General features: G+C 39.3%; 1 protein-coding gene across 17 annotated transcripts in view; it reads left to right on the top strand.

Annotated features, from left to right (window-relative positions):
• Positions 1-18197, top strand: part of fars2 (phenylalanyl-tRNA synthetase 2, mitochondrial) — a 380692-nt gene that overhangs the window by 94386 nt on the left and 268109 nt on the right. For 10 of the 17 annotated variants that reach the window (XM_048520868.2, XM_048520843.2, XM_059652291.1 and 7 more), the window contains 2 exons: positions 4856-5482; positions 9066-9225. In XM_048520868.2, the coding sequence (XP_048376825.1) occupies positions 4856-5482; positions 9066-9225 (787 nt within the window). Of the gene's footprint in view, positions 1-3949; positions 4066-4855; positions 5483-9065; positions 9226-18197 lie in introns of those variants that run through there. The other 7 variants (XM_059652273.1, XM_059652271.1, XM_059652262.1 and 4 more) reach the window with 1 other exon arrangement.

Here is an 18197-nt window from a genome sequence, read left to right as displayed (position 1 = left end):
GAGGCATGGTTCTCAACCCATAATGCAATCAACAAACAGAATCATACCCCATATGCAAACCTAAACAGAACAAAATTGGAAATGACACTACTCATCATAATGGACCAGATCGTATAAATTCCAAGTGGAGTAGAACAACATCGCTTCATCAGAGGCCTCACTGATGATGTTACCTAGCGTGGTGATGAGATGTCTGAATGAAAACAAGCCAGCTCAGCAAGCGAGTCAAAACTTTGCCCACAACCCAAGCTACAAAACTTTGTTAAAACCTTAAAGATATATTTGTATCATCTATAAACACAGGTGGTGAACTGGAGGATTGACAGGTGGCTAATGTGCCATTTTTAAGAAAGGCTGTAAGGAGAAGCTGGGAAAATATAGATTTGTGGGTCTGACATTGGTGGTGGGTAAGTTGTTGAAGGTGATTCTGAAAGTTGGGATTTACATGCTTTTGGAGAAGCAACGATTGATTAGGGATAGTCAGCATGGTTTTGTGCAAGGAAAACCATGTCTGTCAAACTTGATTTGAGTTTTTTTAAATGAAGTAACCAAAAAGAGTGAGGGCAGGGTGGTAGATATTGTCTACTTTAGTAAAGCCTTTGACAAGATTCCACAAGGTAGACCAATTAGTAAAGTCGTTAAGTTAGTAAAGGGTGAGTTTGTCAATTGGATACAGAATGCTTGAGAGGACAGACGGTGGTGGTCAAGCATTGTGTTTTGGACTGGAGGCCTGTGACCAGTGGTGCTCCATATGATACTAGATATGCTTTAGTTTGTCATTTGCATAAATCATTTGAATGAGAATATAGGTTTATATAAGAGTATATATGTTTAGTAAATTGGTGGTATAGTGGAAAATGAAGAAGTTTGTCTTGGATAACAAAGATCTTGATCAATTGGGTCAGTTGGCTGAGGAATAGTGGATAGAAATTAGTTTATTGCCGTTTGGTAAAACTATCAAGGACAGGACTTATATAACTGATTGCAGAGCCCTTGGTAGTGTTGTAGAATAGAGAGATCTAGGGGTTCAGGTACGTAGTTGTTTGAAATTTGCATCACACGTAGACAGGGTAGTTAAGAAGGTATTTAGCATGCTTGCCTTCATTGTTCAGACCTTTGACAGTGGAAATTGGAATGTCATGTTGAGGTTGCACTAGATGTTGGTGAGGCCTCTTATGGAGTACTGTGTGCACTTCTGGCCATTCTGTTATAGGACGGATATTATTAAATTGAGGAGGGTTTAGAAAAGATTTACCAGGATGCTCAAGGTGTGGAGGATTTGAGTTATAAAAATTGACTTGAAAGGCTGGGACTTCTTTCACTGGAGCATAAGAAGTTGAAGGTTAACATGAGTAAGGTTTATAAAATGATGAAGAGCATAGATGAGGTGAAAAACAAGATTGTTTTCCCTCGTGGGGGAATTCAAAACTCAGGAGCATATTTTCAAGGTGAGAGGAGAAAGATTTAAAAAGGACATGAAGGGCACGTTTTTTTTAACACAGTGGTTCATGTGTGGATTGAACTGGCAGAGAAAGTGGTGGATTAAAATTTGTTAGAGTTTCAGTTACAATGTTTAAAAGACATCTGGATAAGTTCATTAATAGGAAAGATTTAGAGGGAAATGGGCCAAGTGCAGGCAGGTGGGACTAGTTTAGCTTGGAAACATGGTAGATGTGGACGAGTTGGACTGAAGGGTCAGTTTCCATGCTGTATAACTCAATGACTGTGTTCTGAATTTCATTTCCCTGTTAAAGTGCTAACTATGTTCTTATACACAGGGAGGGTAACTTGTTTGGCTGGATTACTTTGGAGTTTTTTTTTGTGGATAGAATCAGTTTGGCGTTAGTGAGTTTCAGAATCAGGTTACCAGTCTACACCCTCGGTGATAAACGATATGAGGAAACTCTGCAGAACGCGGTAGAAAAATGTGGAAAATAATATTAAGTCAAGTTTATTAATTGGGTAGGTCTATCACAATGCAATTTTCAATTAATATTTCATTAAGTAACGTATGTGCTGTTTTAGTGGGAAATCAATATTTACGTTAAACCTTTTGTATTGGCTGTAGTTTGTCACTGAATGATTGATAAGTTTATTTCCCAGGCATCCTCATGTGTCCTGTTGGGGCATAGATATAAATGCCATTGTACAACGATATGAAATGCACAGAAGCAAAGGAAGGAGACACTGTCCTATCTTCCTAGTGTCATATAGGCTAGAAGACCTGGCAAAACTTAATTTTTATTACCTCATCCTTCCCAAATAGCATACAGGTCAAAAAATGGGAGGTAGATTTGCTTATAAAAAGAGTTGCTAATGAACTATGATCCATTTATTGAATATTTACTTTCCAACTAGATGACTACCTTTCAGAACATCTCATGTAGTTTATGAAATCTTCGTCAGTTTAAGAAGGATGGAACGCTTTTAACTTACTTTCTCCAATATTTCTTTTTCCATCTCTTGTTGTGAAGATATTTACTCTTTATCGAAACGCTATGCCATGAGTACTGATCACCCTCCATTACCTTGTTCAAATGACCATACTTCATATAGGAGCCTTTTAATGTGTGTGATTTAGCTAATTGACTATCCACATCCTGTTCTCATCATGGTATTCACAATTCAAGAACTGCATCAGTTGATCTAATATTGCATGGCAGTAAAGATGCTGCAGTTGCTCTCAAACCTTGAGTCAACAAGGCCATTAGATTGTAAATCTTGTTGGAAGTGCTAGCAAACTCTGCCATTCTGTATTGAGGTCAGTTGTACTATTCTGGCTGCTGCTGCAATAGAGATCAACTAAATGAACATGAACTGATAGTTGAACCTTTGTGATCTGTGAAATTGGGTTCTCATTGTATAAAGCTACATTTTTGCAATACTGTTGGATAAAATATGTTACACCAGGAATTGCACAGCCGATGTAGAGTAAAAGTTCCCTGTTCTACCTCAACAAACAGTGTACTTTTGCATTCCTCTCATGCTAATCAACTTAAATTTATGTAAAATCTTAATTTTTTATGATGTTATCAACAATTTTTGAGAATTACACCCCTTAAAACGTTAAAATGGCGCAAAAGTGTTCATTTAAAACTTTGAAGGAGACTTTAACATAATCTGTCTGACTTGACCATATGCTGTGCAGTGCTATTAAATTTGAGAAATTGCATGCAATTTCTTAGGGAGAAATTTTGTGTGTGTTCTGTGTAAGGCTTTGCAATTGTAAAGTAATGATTAATGATGCATGTCTTATGTTGAAGAGGGAAAATTTGTTAAAGTTTCAACAGTTAAATCAGGAAATAGGAAACATTTTATTTCTTTGCTCAACATGAATGAGATGTGGCTGAAGAATATTTGTGAAATGCTTGTTTGAAATTTGATTGTACTTTTTCTCTTTTATTCAAGATTGTATATTAACTAGACTTAAATCTATTGTGGCTCCCTTGGTAAACTTGATGTAACATTTCAGAAATCTATTTCTCAGAAGTGTGCTACAAAACAGAATTATACAGTAGCCACACCTTCATTGTCAGGGATTGTTAACCAAAATGATGTTGCTTCTTGAAAAATGCAGTCTTGGCACTATACCTGTTTATGTAATATTTCTTCTCCACTTGGCAGAGTTTGGTCATCTGAAAATGGTTCAACTTTGACTGAAACTTAGCCTTCCTCTTGTGAAGCCCTCCCGTTTGCCAATTCTTTTTCCATCTTCTATCCTGCACAAACAATGGAAGTGGTTTTTTGTAACATTTTTCAAGCAAATTATCCTTTCTTCCCTCCTATTCCTGTTACACCTTCCGTCCTTCTTGGAGAATGTGACCTTGTCCGGCAGCATCTTTTTCTTTGTTGTCTACTTTCCTGCCTCTTGAGTTTCTTAGATGCTATGTGTTTTCTTGCTGCATGTTCGTTCTAATCAACTTCTGAACCATGCTGATTCAACTTTCAGATTTCTGAAGAATGGTCTCGACCTGAAACATCAATCTTACTGCTCCTCTGATGCTGCCCAGTCCATTGTGTTCCTCCAGCTCCACATTGTGTTATCTCTTTTTTCTGTCACATCAGGTTTGAGTGTTACAATTTTGGTATAGATATTCTTAAAAACATGATTATCTCACTGCTTTAGCAACTGCTGGAATTGTCTTTTCTCTTTTGACATAACAAAGACGATCTTCACGTTAATTATGACTCATTGTAACTTAGACCAGAAGACAAACTCTGTCCCTACTGCCCAGTCCTTTAGTTACTCTCGATCTCTCGCTGTCTCTTTTTAATAGATGCATGCATATACGTGTGCACACACACCTTCTCAAAAACTCTGTTGTCTGATTCACAACTCTTGCTCAACATAATAAACTTCAGTGAACAAAACAAATCTTCCTTTAATTCCTCCTTTTCTCACTAGCATTTCAGTCACCTTGTGAAAATGAACTTTTCCGTCTAGTTTCAGTTAAGCTTTTGCAGTTATTTTACATTATAACTGAATCTTGTTACTCACTATTTTCTGAATTTCTGATATCAACATAGTTGATTCATTCAAAGATCTTTGATAATTTGCAATGAAATACTGCAAGTGATGAAACAAAAACATTTGGCATCTTCCTGGAGTTTTCCCAAGTATTTTATTTGTTTATCTTCTTTATTAATCCATGTCAACATTTATTGTCTAAATTGACTTAATGATATTTGCAAAAAATCTACATCCAACATGTCCAAAGTTCATAAGTGACATTTTGTTCCAATGTGTATCAGTTGGAGATGCTGAATTCTAATATTCTTCTGGTCCTTTTGTTATTCTATGCATATGAGTGATGTACAAGTTGAATATTGGAGCTAAGCAACTTTATTTCCCCAGGTAAGATCGACAATGATGAAGATACCTCGTGAATTCCTGTCATATCTGCAGTTTCAAAAGGCTTTACGGTTTCTTCAGTTGCAATCAAGAGATGCTGGTGGAAATATAAAGCAGCTCAGATGCATAACATCAGGTCCAGCAGCTAGTACAACATCTCCTGACTTGATTGAAGTCTTCGGGAAATTCTACTGCCGAGATGATTATACAAATATTACACCAAAAATATTGTCCAAAGTGGGGAAAAGTTTACATAACCAGAGAAATCATCCTTTATGGCTCATTAAAGAACGCATTAAGAAACATTTTTATACGCAGTATTTGAATCGTAATAGAAATCCAATGTTTTCAGTGTATGATAACCTGTCTCCTGTGGTTACCACAGAGCAGAACTTTGACAGTTTGCTCATACCAGTGGATCACGCAAGCAGGAAGAAGGGAGATAACTTTTACCTGAATCAAACTAATATGCTCCGGGCTCACACATCTGCTCATCAGCATGATCTTATTCGTGCAGGCCTCAATGCCTTTCTGGTAGTGGGCGATGTCTATCGGCGAGATGAAATTGACAGCAGCCACTATCCAGTCTTCCATCAAATGGAAGGGGTCAGACTATTTTCAAAACATGAGGTAAGAGTTGACTGATATTATTTCTTAGTTACCTCTTTAAATATTTGCATCAAGCAGAATTTTTATTGTTTGATTTTGTCAGTGGATAAAGGCCAGTATCTTTTGCCATGTTGTAAAACAGAATTGCAGAGACAAAAACAGGAGTTGCTGGAAAAGCTCAGCTTGTCTGGCAGCATCTGTGAAGAAAAATAAATTAGCTAACGTTTCAGTCGGTGGCCTTTCTTAGAACTGTAGAGATTTGAAACAAACTAGAACAAAAGTCATTGCACAACATACCCAGGAACAGGCTATTTTAGAAAAGGTAATGTGTAATATGAGACATTGTAGTGAAGGACTCTCAGCGTTAGCAACAATAATGTGAATAAACTTTGAAATGAATTTTGGGGAGAGCAACTCGGGTCTCAAAATAGTGTTGTCAACTTAAATAAGAACAACTACAGAGGTATGAAGAAAAATTTGTCTCAAGCAAACTGGGAAAATGGACTAAGGGAAAGGTCAGTAGCTGACATTTAAACAGATATTTCATCACTATAACAAAAATTTATTCTGATCAGAAAGAAGGACTAGATAACCACCCATGGTTAACAAAGTTTGTAAAGGCGTATATCCAGTTGAAAACTAAAGCATTCAAAGTGGCAAAAATGACTGGTAGGCCAGAGAATTGGAATAGTATTAGAATTCACCAACAGATGACTAAAAAGCTAATAAACAGGGAGCACATTGATCATGAAAGTAAACTGGCAACAAATACAAACAACAAGAGCTTCAAAGGGCACAAGAAGGCAGAGTAGCTAAAGTGAGTGTTGGACACTTGGAAGTTGCGGCTGTGGAATTGATAGTTGGGACCAGGGAAATGGCTGATAATTTGAGCCAAAATTTGGCATCAGTCTACATGGTGGAGGACACTAGAAACAATCCTGAGATACAATAAAAAGACTGGGTCTATTTTCCATGGAGCATCGGAGGCTGAGGGGTGACTTTATAGAGGCTTATAAATTCATCAGTGGCATAGATAAGGTAAATAAACAAGGTTTTCTGTCCGGGGTGGGGGAACTCAAAACTAGAGGGCATAGATTTAAGGTGAGAAGGGAAAGATTTAAAAAGGACCTAATGGATAACTTCTTGTAGAGAGTGGTGCGTGTATGCAATGAGCTGCCATAGGAAGTGGTGAAGGCTGGTACAATTACAACATTTAAAAGGCATCTGGATGGGTATATGAATAGGAACATTTTAGAGGAATGTGGACCAAATGCTGGCAAATGAGACTAGATTAATTTAGAATGCCAGGTCGGCATGGACGAATTGGATGACGAGTCTGTTTCCGTGCTGCACATCTCAATGACTGTGAAAGCAAGTTTCAATAGGACAAAAGGTCTTTTAGCAGTCTGTCAGTTGGGACAAAGTATTTGATAATCTAATGGGCTTGAAGATAGACAAGTCACCAGGGCCTGATGGCCTGTATCCAGAGGTTTTAAAGAAGTTGCCACCAGAGATGGCGGAGGCATTGATCGAGATATTCCAGAATTCATTTGATTCCCAAAGGGTCTAGCAGATTGGATAACTGCTAATACGACTCCCATTTCAAGGAGGGAGAGAGACCAAAGTAAGAAACTATGTATAGGCTAGTTATCCCAACATCTGTTATTGGGAAAATGCTAGTCTGTTATTAAGAAGGAAAAGTAGGATGTTTAGAGAAGCATAACATAATAAAAGAGAGCAATGTGTTTTTATGAAAGGGAAATTGTGTTTAACAAATTTGCAAAAGTGGTGTATGTTCATAGTTACTGCAATAGGTGGGATCTAATAGTCTTGAGGGTAATGCTTTATCATGGATTAAGTGATGGTTAACACACAGAAGGCAGAATTGGGATTAATGGGTCGTTTTCAAGTTGGAAAGATATTTAACCAATAGAGTACCATAAGGAACATCAATTATTTACTCTATAAGATAACAAAGTGTGGAGCTGGATGAACACAGCAGGCCAAGCAGCATATCAGGAGCACAAAAGCTGACGTTTCGGGCCTAGACCCTTCATCAGAGAGCGGATGAAGGGTCTAAGCTCGAAACGTCAGCTTTTGTGCTCCTAAGATGCTGCTTGGCCTGCTGTGTTCATCCAGCTCCACACTTTGTTATCTTGGATTCTCCAGCGTCTGCAGTTCCCATTATCACTGATTCAATTATTTACTATCTATATTAGTGACTTGGCAGATGGGGCAGTGTGTATTGTATCCATATTTGGTAATAATGCATAAAGAATTGGGAGGATATGTTAGGATGAGGACAGAAAGAATCTGCAGGGGGATTTAGGTTGAGTGAGTGGCAAAAACTATATGAGTGAAGGGTGAAGTCATGCAGGAAGAATCAAAAGGCAGACAATTATTCAAATGAGGTGAGATTCCAAAAAGTGTGGCACAGAGGTATCTAGCTGTTTTTGTGCGTGAAACACACTGAGAGTGTGCAGGTGCAACACGTAATTAAGAAAGCAAATTTAATTTTGATATTTATTGCTAGAGAGAATGAAGTTTTAAAAACAGGGAAGTCTTGGTACAGCTGTACAAGATTTTGGTGGGGCAGGTCCTGGAGTATTGTGTACAGTTTTGATCCCCGTATTTAAGAAAGGATGTGCTAATTTGAATCAGTTGAAAATAGATTCACTAAGTCCCTTTTGGGACAAAAAGGGGTTTACTTATCAAGAATGGTTAAACAGGTTAGGCCTTTATTCATAGGTATTTAGAAGAATAAAGTGTGATTTTGCTGAAACATACAAGATTCTGACGAGCTTGACAGAGTAGACGTTAAGGAGGTGCTTCCATTAGTGGAGGCATTTCAAATTAGGGACATAGTTATACAACTAAAGGGACATTCATTTAAAACTGAGATGCAAAGGTATTTCTTCTCCTAGAGGGTAGTGAACATTTTGAATTCTCTACCCTAGAGATTTGTGTAGGCAGGATCACTGAAAGTATTTATAAAGTAATTTTATTTATGAGGTAATTTTTACTTATGAGCTGCTACAAAACAGCACTTGTCACTGGCCAGATGTGGTATCGGGGCTTGTGTAATGATGTAAATAAACAGTATGTAAACAACTGTATACGGGCTGTCTCCAGGTTGCAAACAGGTTCTGTCCTCAGTCCGTTTGCAATTCAATTTGCACACAAGTTGGAATACAATGCAGGACAATATAATTTGGCCATTCATAAGTACAGGAGAGGTTTGTACATCAGATCTTTAAAATTACACCTCTGCATCAGGTCAAGTTCATAAGTACAAGCATTTATAACTTGTAGGTTCATAATTCAGGGACCTCATGTATATTGAAATAAACATTGTCATTGCTGAATTTTTAAGCCAATTTGTCCATCAAAAATGTTGCATGAAACTTGCTATATTGCATTAAAATCAGTCCTGCATATCTTTATTGTATTTTTCTTTAAACTAATGGAATTAATTTATTATGATTAACCTGTGGCATTTTCAAAATAAAACTAAAGAATTAGGGAGAAGTACCATTATCTAAATGGTTGTTAAATCACATTTTCTAGTTCCTATAACTTATCTAACCAGAATCTTTTTTTTCAGTTGTTTGCTAATGTTAAAAATGGTGAAGAACTTTGCATTTTTGAGAAGGGATGCCGCACACCCTGTAAGCAAGAAAGGCATACACTTGAAGCTGTTAAACTACTTGAATTTGACTTAAAGCAGACTCTAAAGAACGTCATGATACACCTGTTTGGGAAAGGTATGTAAATTATAATAATCGATACATGATCTAACCTTAATGCTTGCATGTGACTTTCATGCATTATTGAATTAATTCAAAATCTGGTGACATTGACAAGACAAACATTTATTTCTCATTTGCAGTTATCATCTTGTATACACCCCTCTATCTTGCTAGGTCGTTTCAGAGGATAATTAAATCAACGCTATTGTTGTGGATCTGGATTGGAGTCTGCAACCTTTTTCACTAGAACAGATTTTTTAAAAAGTTGCCCAAAATGAAAGCTATTGAATGCCACAAGATGAAAATTCAGCATGTCTGATTCAAATACTTGGCAAATTACTAACCATCCCCTGGTGGAATGCATAGTTTGCACATGTAATAAAAATAACTGCATTAAATTTAGGTGTCATTTTGGAAAAGAAAAGTGAAATCAAACCGGCCCCCTCTCTGACTGGTCATATTTGTTAGATTCTGAGGAAGTAGGTGAGTTGTGATCACTTATCTAACAAAGGCAGCCAGCCATTTGTAAGCAGTTTTTAGATAGCATATTGTATTTAAGAAGCAACAGTTTAGTTATAATAGATTATTTAATCAGATAAAGAAAGGAAATGTATAACTTATGACATATGAGTACACTTTCTACTAATCTGAAGGTGCTCTGGAGAAGCAGGAGTGGTTGATCGATACAGTTTGGACCCGGATGTTTTGCATTCTTTGGTGTTAACAATCTTTGTTATCCCCTCAAACTTCTGGTGTTTGTCCGACAAGGTGATGGCGCATCTCTTCTTTTTTCATTAGACACTGAAATCATACAAGGTAGTGTAGCATCCAGTAAATCTTTGACATAAATGCTGGATGTCTTTTCATATTTGTAGAAGGCTTATTACTAATGCAACACACATGCTTATACAGAAAATACTAAATATGGAGTCGTAAAAGAATTCTGTTTCAAAGAAGAACCCAATTTCGATCAAATTGTTTGACTTTTTTAAGTTTACTTTCATCAATGAAATAGTCCTACCACACTTATAATGGGTAGAATTTTGACAGTATTTTTGGTAACCGATTTTAAAAAAGGTTCCTTGTAGTAACATTGATTGAATTTGAATCCTCAGTTGCTAAAGCGGAAGTTGAACTTGTGTTTGATGAATAACCCAGACTCTGGATTACCAGCCGAGTAACATAATGTCATGACTTTATATCCTCAATTATTAACGTGCTTTGTTGTTTTAGATTCAGTCAGTACATCATGTGTTTAACTAAAAAAAGACATGTACAAATGTGTCCCAGTTGGAGCATATTTCTGCTGAGTACAATCTTAGTTTGAGCATTTGAACTTCACACTCTAATGATCAATCGTTTGCTTCAATGCTGAAAGTAGACTCAGTCGGTGAGCAGAGCCACTTCCTAAAGTTCCAAAGTCTTCCGGGAAATTGCACGCACACACTGATAAATCGGAGAAAAGCCACTTCTGTATATTGATTGGAAGGAAATGGTGAGGGCCAACTTAGCCATAGAGTATTAGAGATATACAGCATGGAAACAGACCTTTGGCCCAACTTGTCCATGCTAACCAGATATTCAAAATAAATCTCGACCCATTTGTCAGCATTTGGCCCATATCCCTCTAAACGATTCCTATTCATATACCCATGCAGATGCCTTTTAAATGTTGTAATTGTACCAGCCTACACCACTTCCTCTGGCAGCTCGTTCCGTACACGCACTGTCTTTGACATGAAAAGCTTGTCCCTTAAATCCCTGTTAAATCTTTCCCCTCTCAAAGTAAACCCATGCCCTCTAGTTTTGGATTTTCTTTTCAGGGAAAAGATCTTGTCTATTTATTCTACGCATGTCCTTCATGATTTTATAAATCTCTATAAGGCCACCCCTCAGCCTCTGACGTTCCAAGGAAAATAGCTCCAGCCTGTTCAGCCTCTTCCAATAGCTCAAACTTTCCAACCTTGGCAATGTCCTTGTAAATCTTTTCTGAACCCTTTCAAGTTTAACAACTTCATTCCTATATCAGGGAGACCAGAACTGCATGCAGTATTCCAATATTGGCCTAACTAATATCCTGTGCAGCTGCAACATGACCTTCCAACGCCTGTACAGAATACGCTGACCAATAAAGGCAAGGATACCAAATGTCACCATCACTACCTATCTGCATGTGACTCTACTTTCAAGGAACTATGAACCTGCGATCCGAGGTCTCTTTGTTTCAGCAACACTCCCCAGGACCTTACTATTAAGTGTATAAAAGTCATGCCCATTGAACCCATCTGATCAAGATCTCATTGTACTTGGAGGTAATCTTCACTGCCCGCCATACCCCCAGTTTTGGTGTCATCTGGAAACTTACTAACCATACCTCCTATGTTCTGATCCTTGTGGCACCCTGTTGATCACAGGTCTCCAGTCTGAAAAGCAGCCCTCCACCACCACCCTCTGTCTTCCACCTGCAAACCAGTTCTGTATCCAAGTAGCTAGTTCTCCCTCTATTCCATGTGATCGAACCTTGTTAACTTGTCTACCATGAGGAACCTCCAATCATGGACCTCCCCTGCTGAATAGAAGAGAGAAATAATCTGATATTGGAGGAGCAGTGAGAAATAAAGAAAGTTGTTGCTGGCATCGAGGGAGTCACCAGAGAAACATTCTGCATGGAAGGGGTCCAAGAGATATGGACGAAGAGCTGGCTTGAGGAGAAGTAAGGGTTTAGAACTGAGGATTTAGGAGCAGAGGGAATGAATGATAAGAGCTGCCTTTTGATGGGGGAGTTGGTGAAGAGAGTGTGTGCAAGACAGGAAATGTGAGGGGGAGAAGGTGGCTACAAAAAGGAATGAGGATGTTGCAGTGGGAGGTGTGGTGGAAGAAAGTTGCAAAGGCAGGGATGTGTGAGAAGGTCACTGCTAGATGAATGTGGGAATAGAAAGGCTGAAAGGATATGTGAGGAGAGTAGGAACCTGTAAGAGGAATGTGATGATGGAGGACATTGCAAAAGATGTTACGAAGTAAAGAGTCTGCCAGAAATTTAAAATGGAAAAAGTCTGTAAGACAGGTGTAGGGGAAGCTTCAAGAAAAATGTGGGGAGAGAGGGTGATTGTTAGAGGAAGGTAGAAAGAAGCTGCAAAGCAGAGAGAACAATTTTAAGGAGCAAATTACTGCCAATGCTGGAATTTGTACTGAAAGGTTGCCACCAAATACTGGTTGAACTCACCCAGCTTCAGCCAGGGGTTTCCAAAATGAAGATCTTGGTAAGAGGTTATGTCTGGTAGCCAGGATTGGATATAGAAATAGTGACATTGGTGGGCAGTGCCCAGAGTGCCAACAAGGACTAAATTTACCACCAGCAGCTCCTCCACATTCGTTGGAATGATTGGGTAGACCCTGGATTCACTTACACATTGACTATGCAGGTCCTTTCATGGCTTAATGTTCTTAGTCATTGTGGATGCCCACTCAGAGTGATTGGATGGGCATAGTGTTTATTTGTCTAACAGGGAGATAACAATAGAAAAACTGCATGTATCTTTTGCAGTACCCAGACTCCTGGAACTGTTGGTCACAGGTAATGGGCCATTTTTTACCAATGGGGAATTTGAGTTTTTCCTAAAGTTGAATGGTATTTTTCATACAAGGACAGCTCCATGCCATCCATTATCCAATAGTCTAGCAGAGAGAGCTACCCAAACTTTGAAGATAGGCTTAGAGGAACAGCCTACAGCTTTATCCATACGAGCCTATCTTGGTTCCTGTGATTATAGGACCACCCCTCATGATAGCTCGTGTGTGTGTGTGTGTGTGTGTGTGGTGGGGGGGTGTGTTTGCAAGAATCAGGAACGCGATTACATGATACGCTGAGTGAAAGAGACAGTTTGCTTCAGGGGAGAATGTTTGGTGTCAGAATCTGCATGGGTATGAGGCATAATCGACGCGAGATCAGGTCCGGTGACATCTAAATTTCGGGTAGGAGTGACGGCCCTGAACAGGCACTTGGACCATATGAAAGCTGCAAACTTGTAGGAGCAAAATGTGCCTGGCTCCTCCAAACAGTCAAAGGATGGCAGAATCTGTGCATTCTCCCTCTCCTTCAAATGTTGAAGAGCCCTCGGAATCTGAGATAGACATGGTGGATGTGGCTGCCTCGATGCCTTTGCTGCCTGAAGAAAAGAATACATTTCTTCAGAGACACTGAGCGTAGAGGCAAGTTACTGAGTGATACACATCACCCACACCTGAGGCAGAGTCAGAGGAACCTGACCCAGCGCTAAAACGCCCTGGCAGGAGCTACAAGTTGAAGAAATGGCATATGTCCTCCAACACAAATAGGGAGGGATATAGTGATTGTAACAAGGTCAGCCAGGTGGACCTCATAGAATATGACTCCCTGATTGAAGCTGTTAATCTGACCCAATCAGGTACCTCTGACTGACAGATTAATAACAGGACTATCAGAGATTCTGCTCACTGAGATCTGGTTCTGAGGGAGCTGGATCAATGTCAAGGAATCTCCAGGTGTAAATAAAGGGTGAGTTGGTGACAGGATGTTGACCTCTGTGGAATTGTTTCACAAGTCAGAGTAGTTTTTCTTTATTTCAGGACACTTATTAAGATTTTCTCTGGCTGTGTTTTGATTTTCAGGGGCCAGCTTCAAATTCTCAGTAGCTCGTTTATTCAGCACTGCTGTGATGTAGTAACAGTACGTTCTACATTTCAATTGATTTATGGGTATTTGGATTCAAAGCAGAATTAGAATAATTCATTAGTATCCTCAATTATTAGCTCTCCATTAAACTGAGAACACAAGGAAGACATTAATTTCTTCAACACCACAGTATTGAAATTGGCACAAGACAACAGGCAGAAGTTAACAAAAATTTTTCCCCAAAATAACTTCAACATAAACCATCACCTAAAAACAACTTGCTCAAACCAGTGAGGGCACAACAAATGTGTTTCTGTCATATGTGCACAAAATAAACATTTAACTTGGAAGGTAGAACTATTAACTGCATCTCAGATCTCAATCTCAAATTTAAATTTGCATGTTGAGTTTTCTTTACAGTAAGATCCCCTACATCTTTAGCTCCTGAAGTAATGCTGCTTTAAATGAGAGGTTCCAAATTAATCTACAAGTAATTAGTTAATCCAGCTATAAAGAGCGGTTTACTGTTTGTTTAAAATCTCCACAAAGGCGAACTGACCTGTTGGTCTTCAATCAGTATGGCTGATGCTGTCCATTCCACAAACTGAATTGAGTTTGATGATTTGTTTGCTTCCCAGCCTTCTGATTTCAGCCTCTACTTTTGTTCATAAAGTACATGATTCTGGTTGAGCCTTGAAGAATCATGGAATTGCTCCCTGGTCAACATGCAAGGTGGCCTTGGTTCCTTTGATAGTTCCTTGCCTTTTCTGATCAAAAATATTGAGCCAATCTAAGTGAATCTTTCTTAACCAATTTTGTCCGATCAAACATGAACCCAAGCCTTTTACTACAATCAATTGAAACTCAACCAGCTGCTTCTCATGAGATAACAAGGTGTAGAGCTGGATGAACACAGCAGGCCAGGCAGCAACAGAGGAGCAGGAAAACCAGTGTTTCAGGTCTGGACCCTTTGGAGACTGGAACTGAAGTTGACACTTAATCTGTAAAGATTCCCCGGCTTAGGCGCACAGTCTAGCCGAGATCTTGTGCAGACTTAAGGTTTGGAGTCCAGTTCAAACTTCATTAAAGACTGGTTCTGTAATCACTGAAATAGCATGCCAGTACCATCCTCTGTTAGAACTGGGCAACTGTTTAACCAGACATTTATTTTGATTGTTCTGATTTGGATATTGACAAGCAATTTAACTGCTCCAGTTCAGATATGGGTGACTCTCCTGGATACTGACTTATGAGTTCTCTTACTCAATTTCATCTAGTGGGACTCCGTTGGCTTGAATCCACATATGGCAGCAACTTCAATGTTTTGTAGGCCTCGACCTGAAAGAAAATTTTGACCCTTTAGCCGAGGCTTGGCTTTATTTTGGGGTTTTGCTGTGGGCAGACCTAGCCTCTGTTCAAGGTGTGTCCCGAGTGAGGCTGTGTAATTGCCTGCACTCAAGTGGTGTTCCCCATGCTTAGTCGGATTGGTGAGGGTGTCCACTTTCATAGGAATACCCTGCAACTCTCATGCTCAACTTGCCACATTTTCCCATTATAAAACTAGTTCTAACCGTGTTCGAAGTCTAGTTGGTCTTCAGCTAGTTGGCACTTTTGCATGGGTGCATTTATTAATTCTACATACCAAATGGTGTTTCAGCATCTCATGAGAAGTTAAACCAAAGTCGCATGTCTATGCCACTTGTCTTAACTGAGACAAAAACCCTGACATAGATTTACCTACTTCTCAAATTGCCCAATAAAACTGATAACATCTCAGAATTAGAGGAGGCTTGTAATCATAATATTCCTTTATTAAATCCGTCAGTTCTTTCAAAGGTTTAGTATCTGGTGCCTCAGGCAAGTCAGGCTCCTAATAACCAAGAATGCTATAGATCCACAAGCTGTCAGGGGAATTATTTGTCATTTGCCTGGGAAAAAATAATGCTTTCTTTTCATGTGCTGGGCCTAGTCTTCAACAGGAGGTTTGACCGACTCAAGGCTTCTCAAAACAGCATGATACAAGCAATGCTTATCCCAATTCAAAGACAACTGTTGTAGTGAGTTCTTTAGGATGTGCTTTACTGTCATTGCCACTGAAGTAACTCCGTAGAGCTCAGCATCCTGTCACCAAGTCGCCTTTGATTTACACATGGATAGTCTTTGGCACTTATCCAGCTCCCTCGTGTTAAGATGCCTGATAGTCCTCTTTCTATCTGTCCACAAGGGCTCCCTGATTCCTTGCTTTTAAGCAGTATTAGAATTAGCTTTATTATTACGTGTACTCAAATGAATAAGTAGGCACTTACAGTGCCATCTTAAGTACAAGACTCCTCTGTACAGCTTCTTCAGTTAGAGTTTTTACAAAAATAGAGAAGTTAAAAAGTCTAGCATTGCAAATTTTAGGAATAACTTTATAGAATGGAGAAAAAATATGTTCAGTACAATGGCCTTCCAGCCCTGTCTATTCTGGCACCTAGCCTCTAGACTGCACTGGGCTTCAGTTCAGGGTTCACAAGTCCAGAAGGTTGCTCTGGATTCGCCTCAAGGTGGGAAGTCCATGCTGAGGCCATGCCAGGCCAAGAGATAGGCTATGGGAGATCACCATGCCAGGTCAAGAGGACTCCACATCGGCCCCAGTGACTGGCATGCTCGACCAAGAGATTGCCGCTCTGGGCCAGCAGGCCTCTATGCCAGGCTGTTACACTAGGCCGAGAGAATGCCTAGCAGATGCCATGAGGTCCAAAGCAATAAGGTCAGTGGCTGGGAGTTCCGAGACCACAAGGTCGGACGCTGGGGCATCGAGGCACTGTGGCCTTCGGGTCGGAGGCTGGGATTTGAGGCCTGAAGGCCAGAGCCCAGGAGGTCATAGGCCAGGAGGCCAATGAGAGAAAAGCAGAAAGAAAAGACAAAAGAAAAACAAAGAAACACAAACGGAGCAGACGAGCTCCAGCTGAAGTGTCCTATTCCTCCACTATCTTGACGTTTTTTTTCAATTATTTGATTCGACCAAATTAACAGCACCAGTCAGGGAACTTGTATTCTGTGAAGTCTACCTTACTGAACTCTTTACAGTCACTACAACTGGAATATAAGATTGGTTATGATCTTGGTGTATGACTTGAAAAGTACAGATTTTTATATTCTTCTGTCTACTTGGCCTATGCAGGAGATGCTGCCACAATACTTCGTAGATTGTTGACCACAGCCTTGTTTTGAGATTCATAACTGAGATCAGACTGTGGGAAATTGAACAAGTTAATAGTATGTTTTACAGTTAATGTTTGAGTACTAACCAGGATTCATTACTTTATCCTGAGTATTTATCATTAGAGAAAGAAAGTGCCTTTAGCTAGAGGATGATAAGCAGGTACAGTAATATGTTGTTTAAACCAGATGGGCTTTTATGACAGCGTTGCAGTTTTATGGTCATCATTATTGATACTGACTTTTATTTCAATACTGCATTCACTGAATTTAAATTATCCAGTGTCCATCCTGAGATTTGAAATCTTTAATCAGAAACTTAAGTGGACCAGCACCGTTAGAAAGTTACTTTGGCAAAAGTATGATATGAAAGGTTACTTTACAAACTCTATTTTCTTTGAGTGACACCTGTTGACTTGTAGTTCCAGAGGATCAGCTGATATACCTTATTGGATAAGCAAAATACTCTACATGGCAGGAACCTGAAAAAAAAATTTAAATACGCAGATTTGAAATAATGGCCTGAATCTTCTGCTCAGGGTTGGAACTCTTATTTCCAAACCAAATTAGTCTCACAGTTGCCTATGAACCATTTAGAGTTTTTAGGTGAACTTCCAGGTGAGGAATCTTCACAGCTAAAGCAATTCTTTTTCCAGAAAACAATCTATAAAGGCAGAAGAGGAGAAGATTAATGCCATGTTCCACATTTTAAACGTCCCAAAATAACTTTTGACGGCTGCTGAGAGAAGTTAAGTGTGTGAGGTTTTTTCCTTTGTTCACTGAGTGGGGGTTTTTCTCGCTGGGCCGGCATTTATTGCCCATCTCCAGTTGCTCTCGAGGAGGTGGTGTTGAATTGTCTTCTTGAACTGCTGCAGTTCATTTGCTGTAGGCGCACCCAAGGTGACAGAGTCAAGTTTCTTGATTGAGTGCAGCTCCAGCAACATTAAGACAGGTGGGAAATAATTCATCACAGTTCTGATTTGTGCCGTGTAGATGATGGACAGGCTTTGGGGAGTCTGGAGGTGAGTTAATTGCTGCAGGATTCCTAACCTCCTCTTGTAGACAAGATATTTCTGTTTATTCTGCTTCAATTTCTGGTCAGTGTTCACCTCAGGATGTTGGTAGTAAGGTA

This window comes from Stegostoma tigrinum, chromosome 2, assembly GCF_030684315.1.
Source record: "Stegostoma tigrinum isolate sSteTig4 chromosome 2, sSteTig4.hap1, whole genome shotgun sequence".
Classification (NCBI taxonomy): domain Eukaryota; kingdom Metazoa; phylum Chordata; class Chondrichthyes; order Orectolobiformes; family Stegostomatidae; genus Stegostoma; species Stegostoma tigrinum.
The sequence above is the reverse complement of the archived record's forward strand: the minus strand, read 5'-3'. Positions and strand labels throughout refer to the sequence as shown.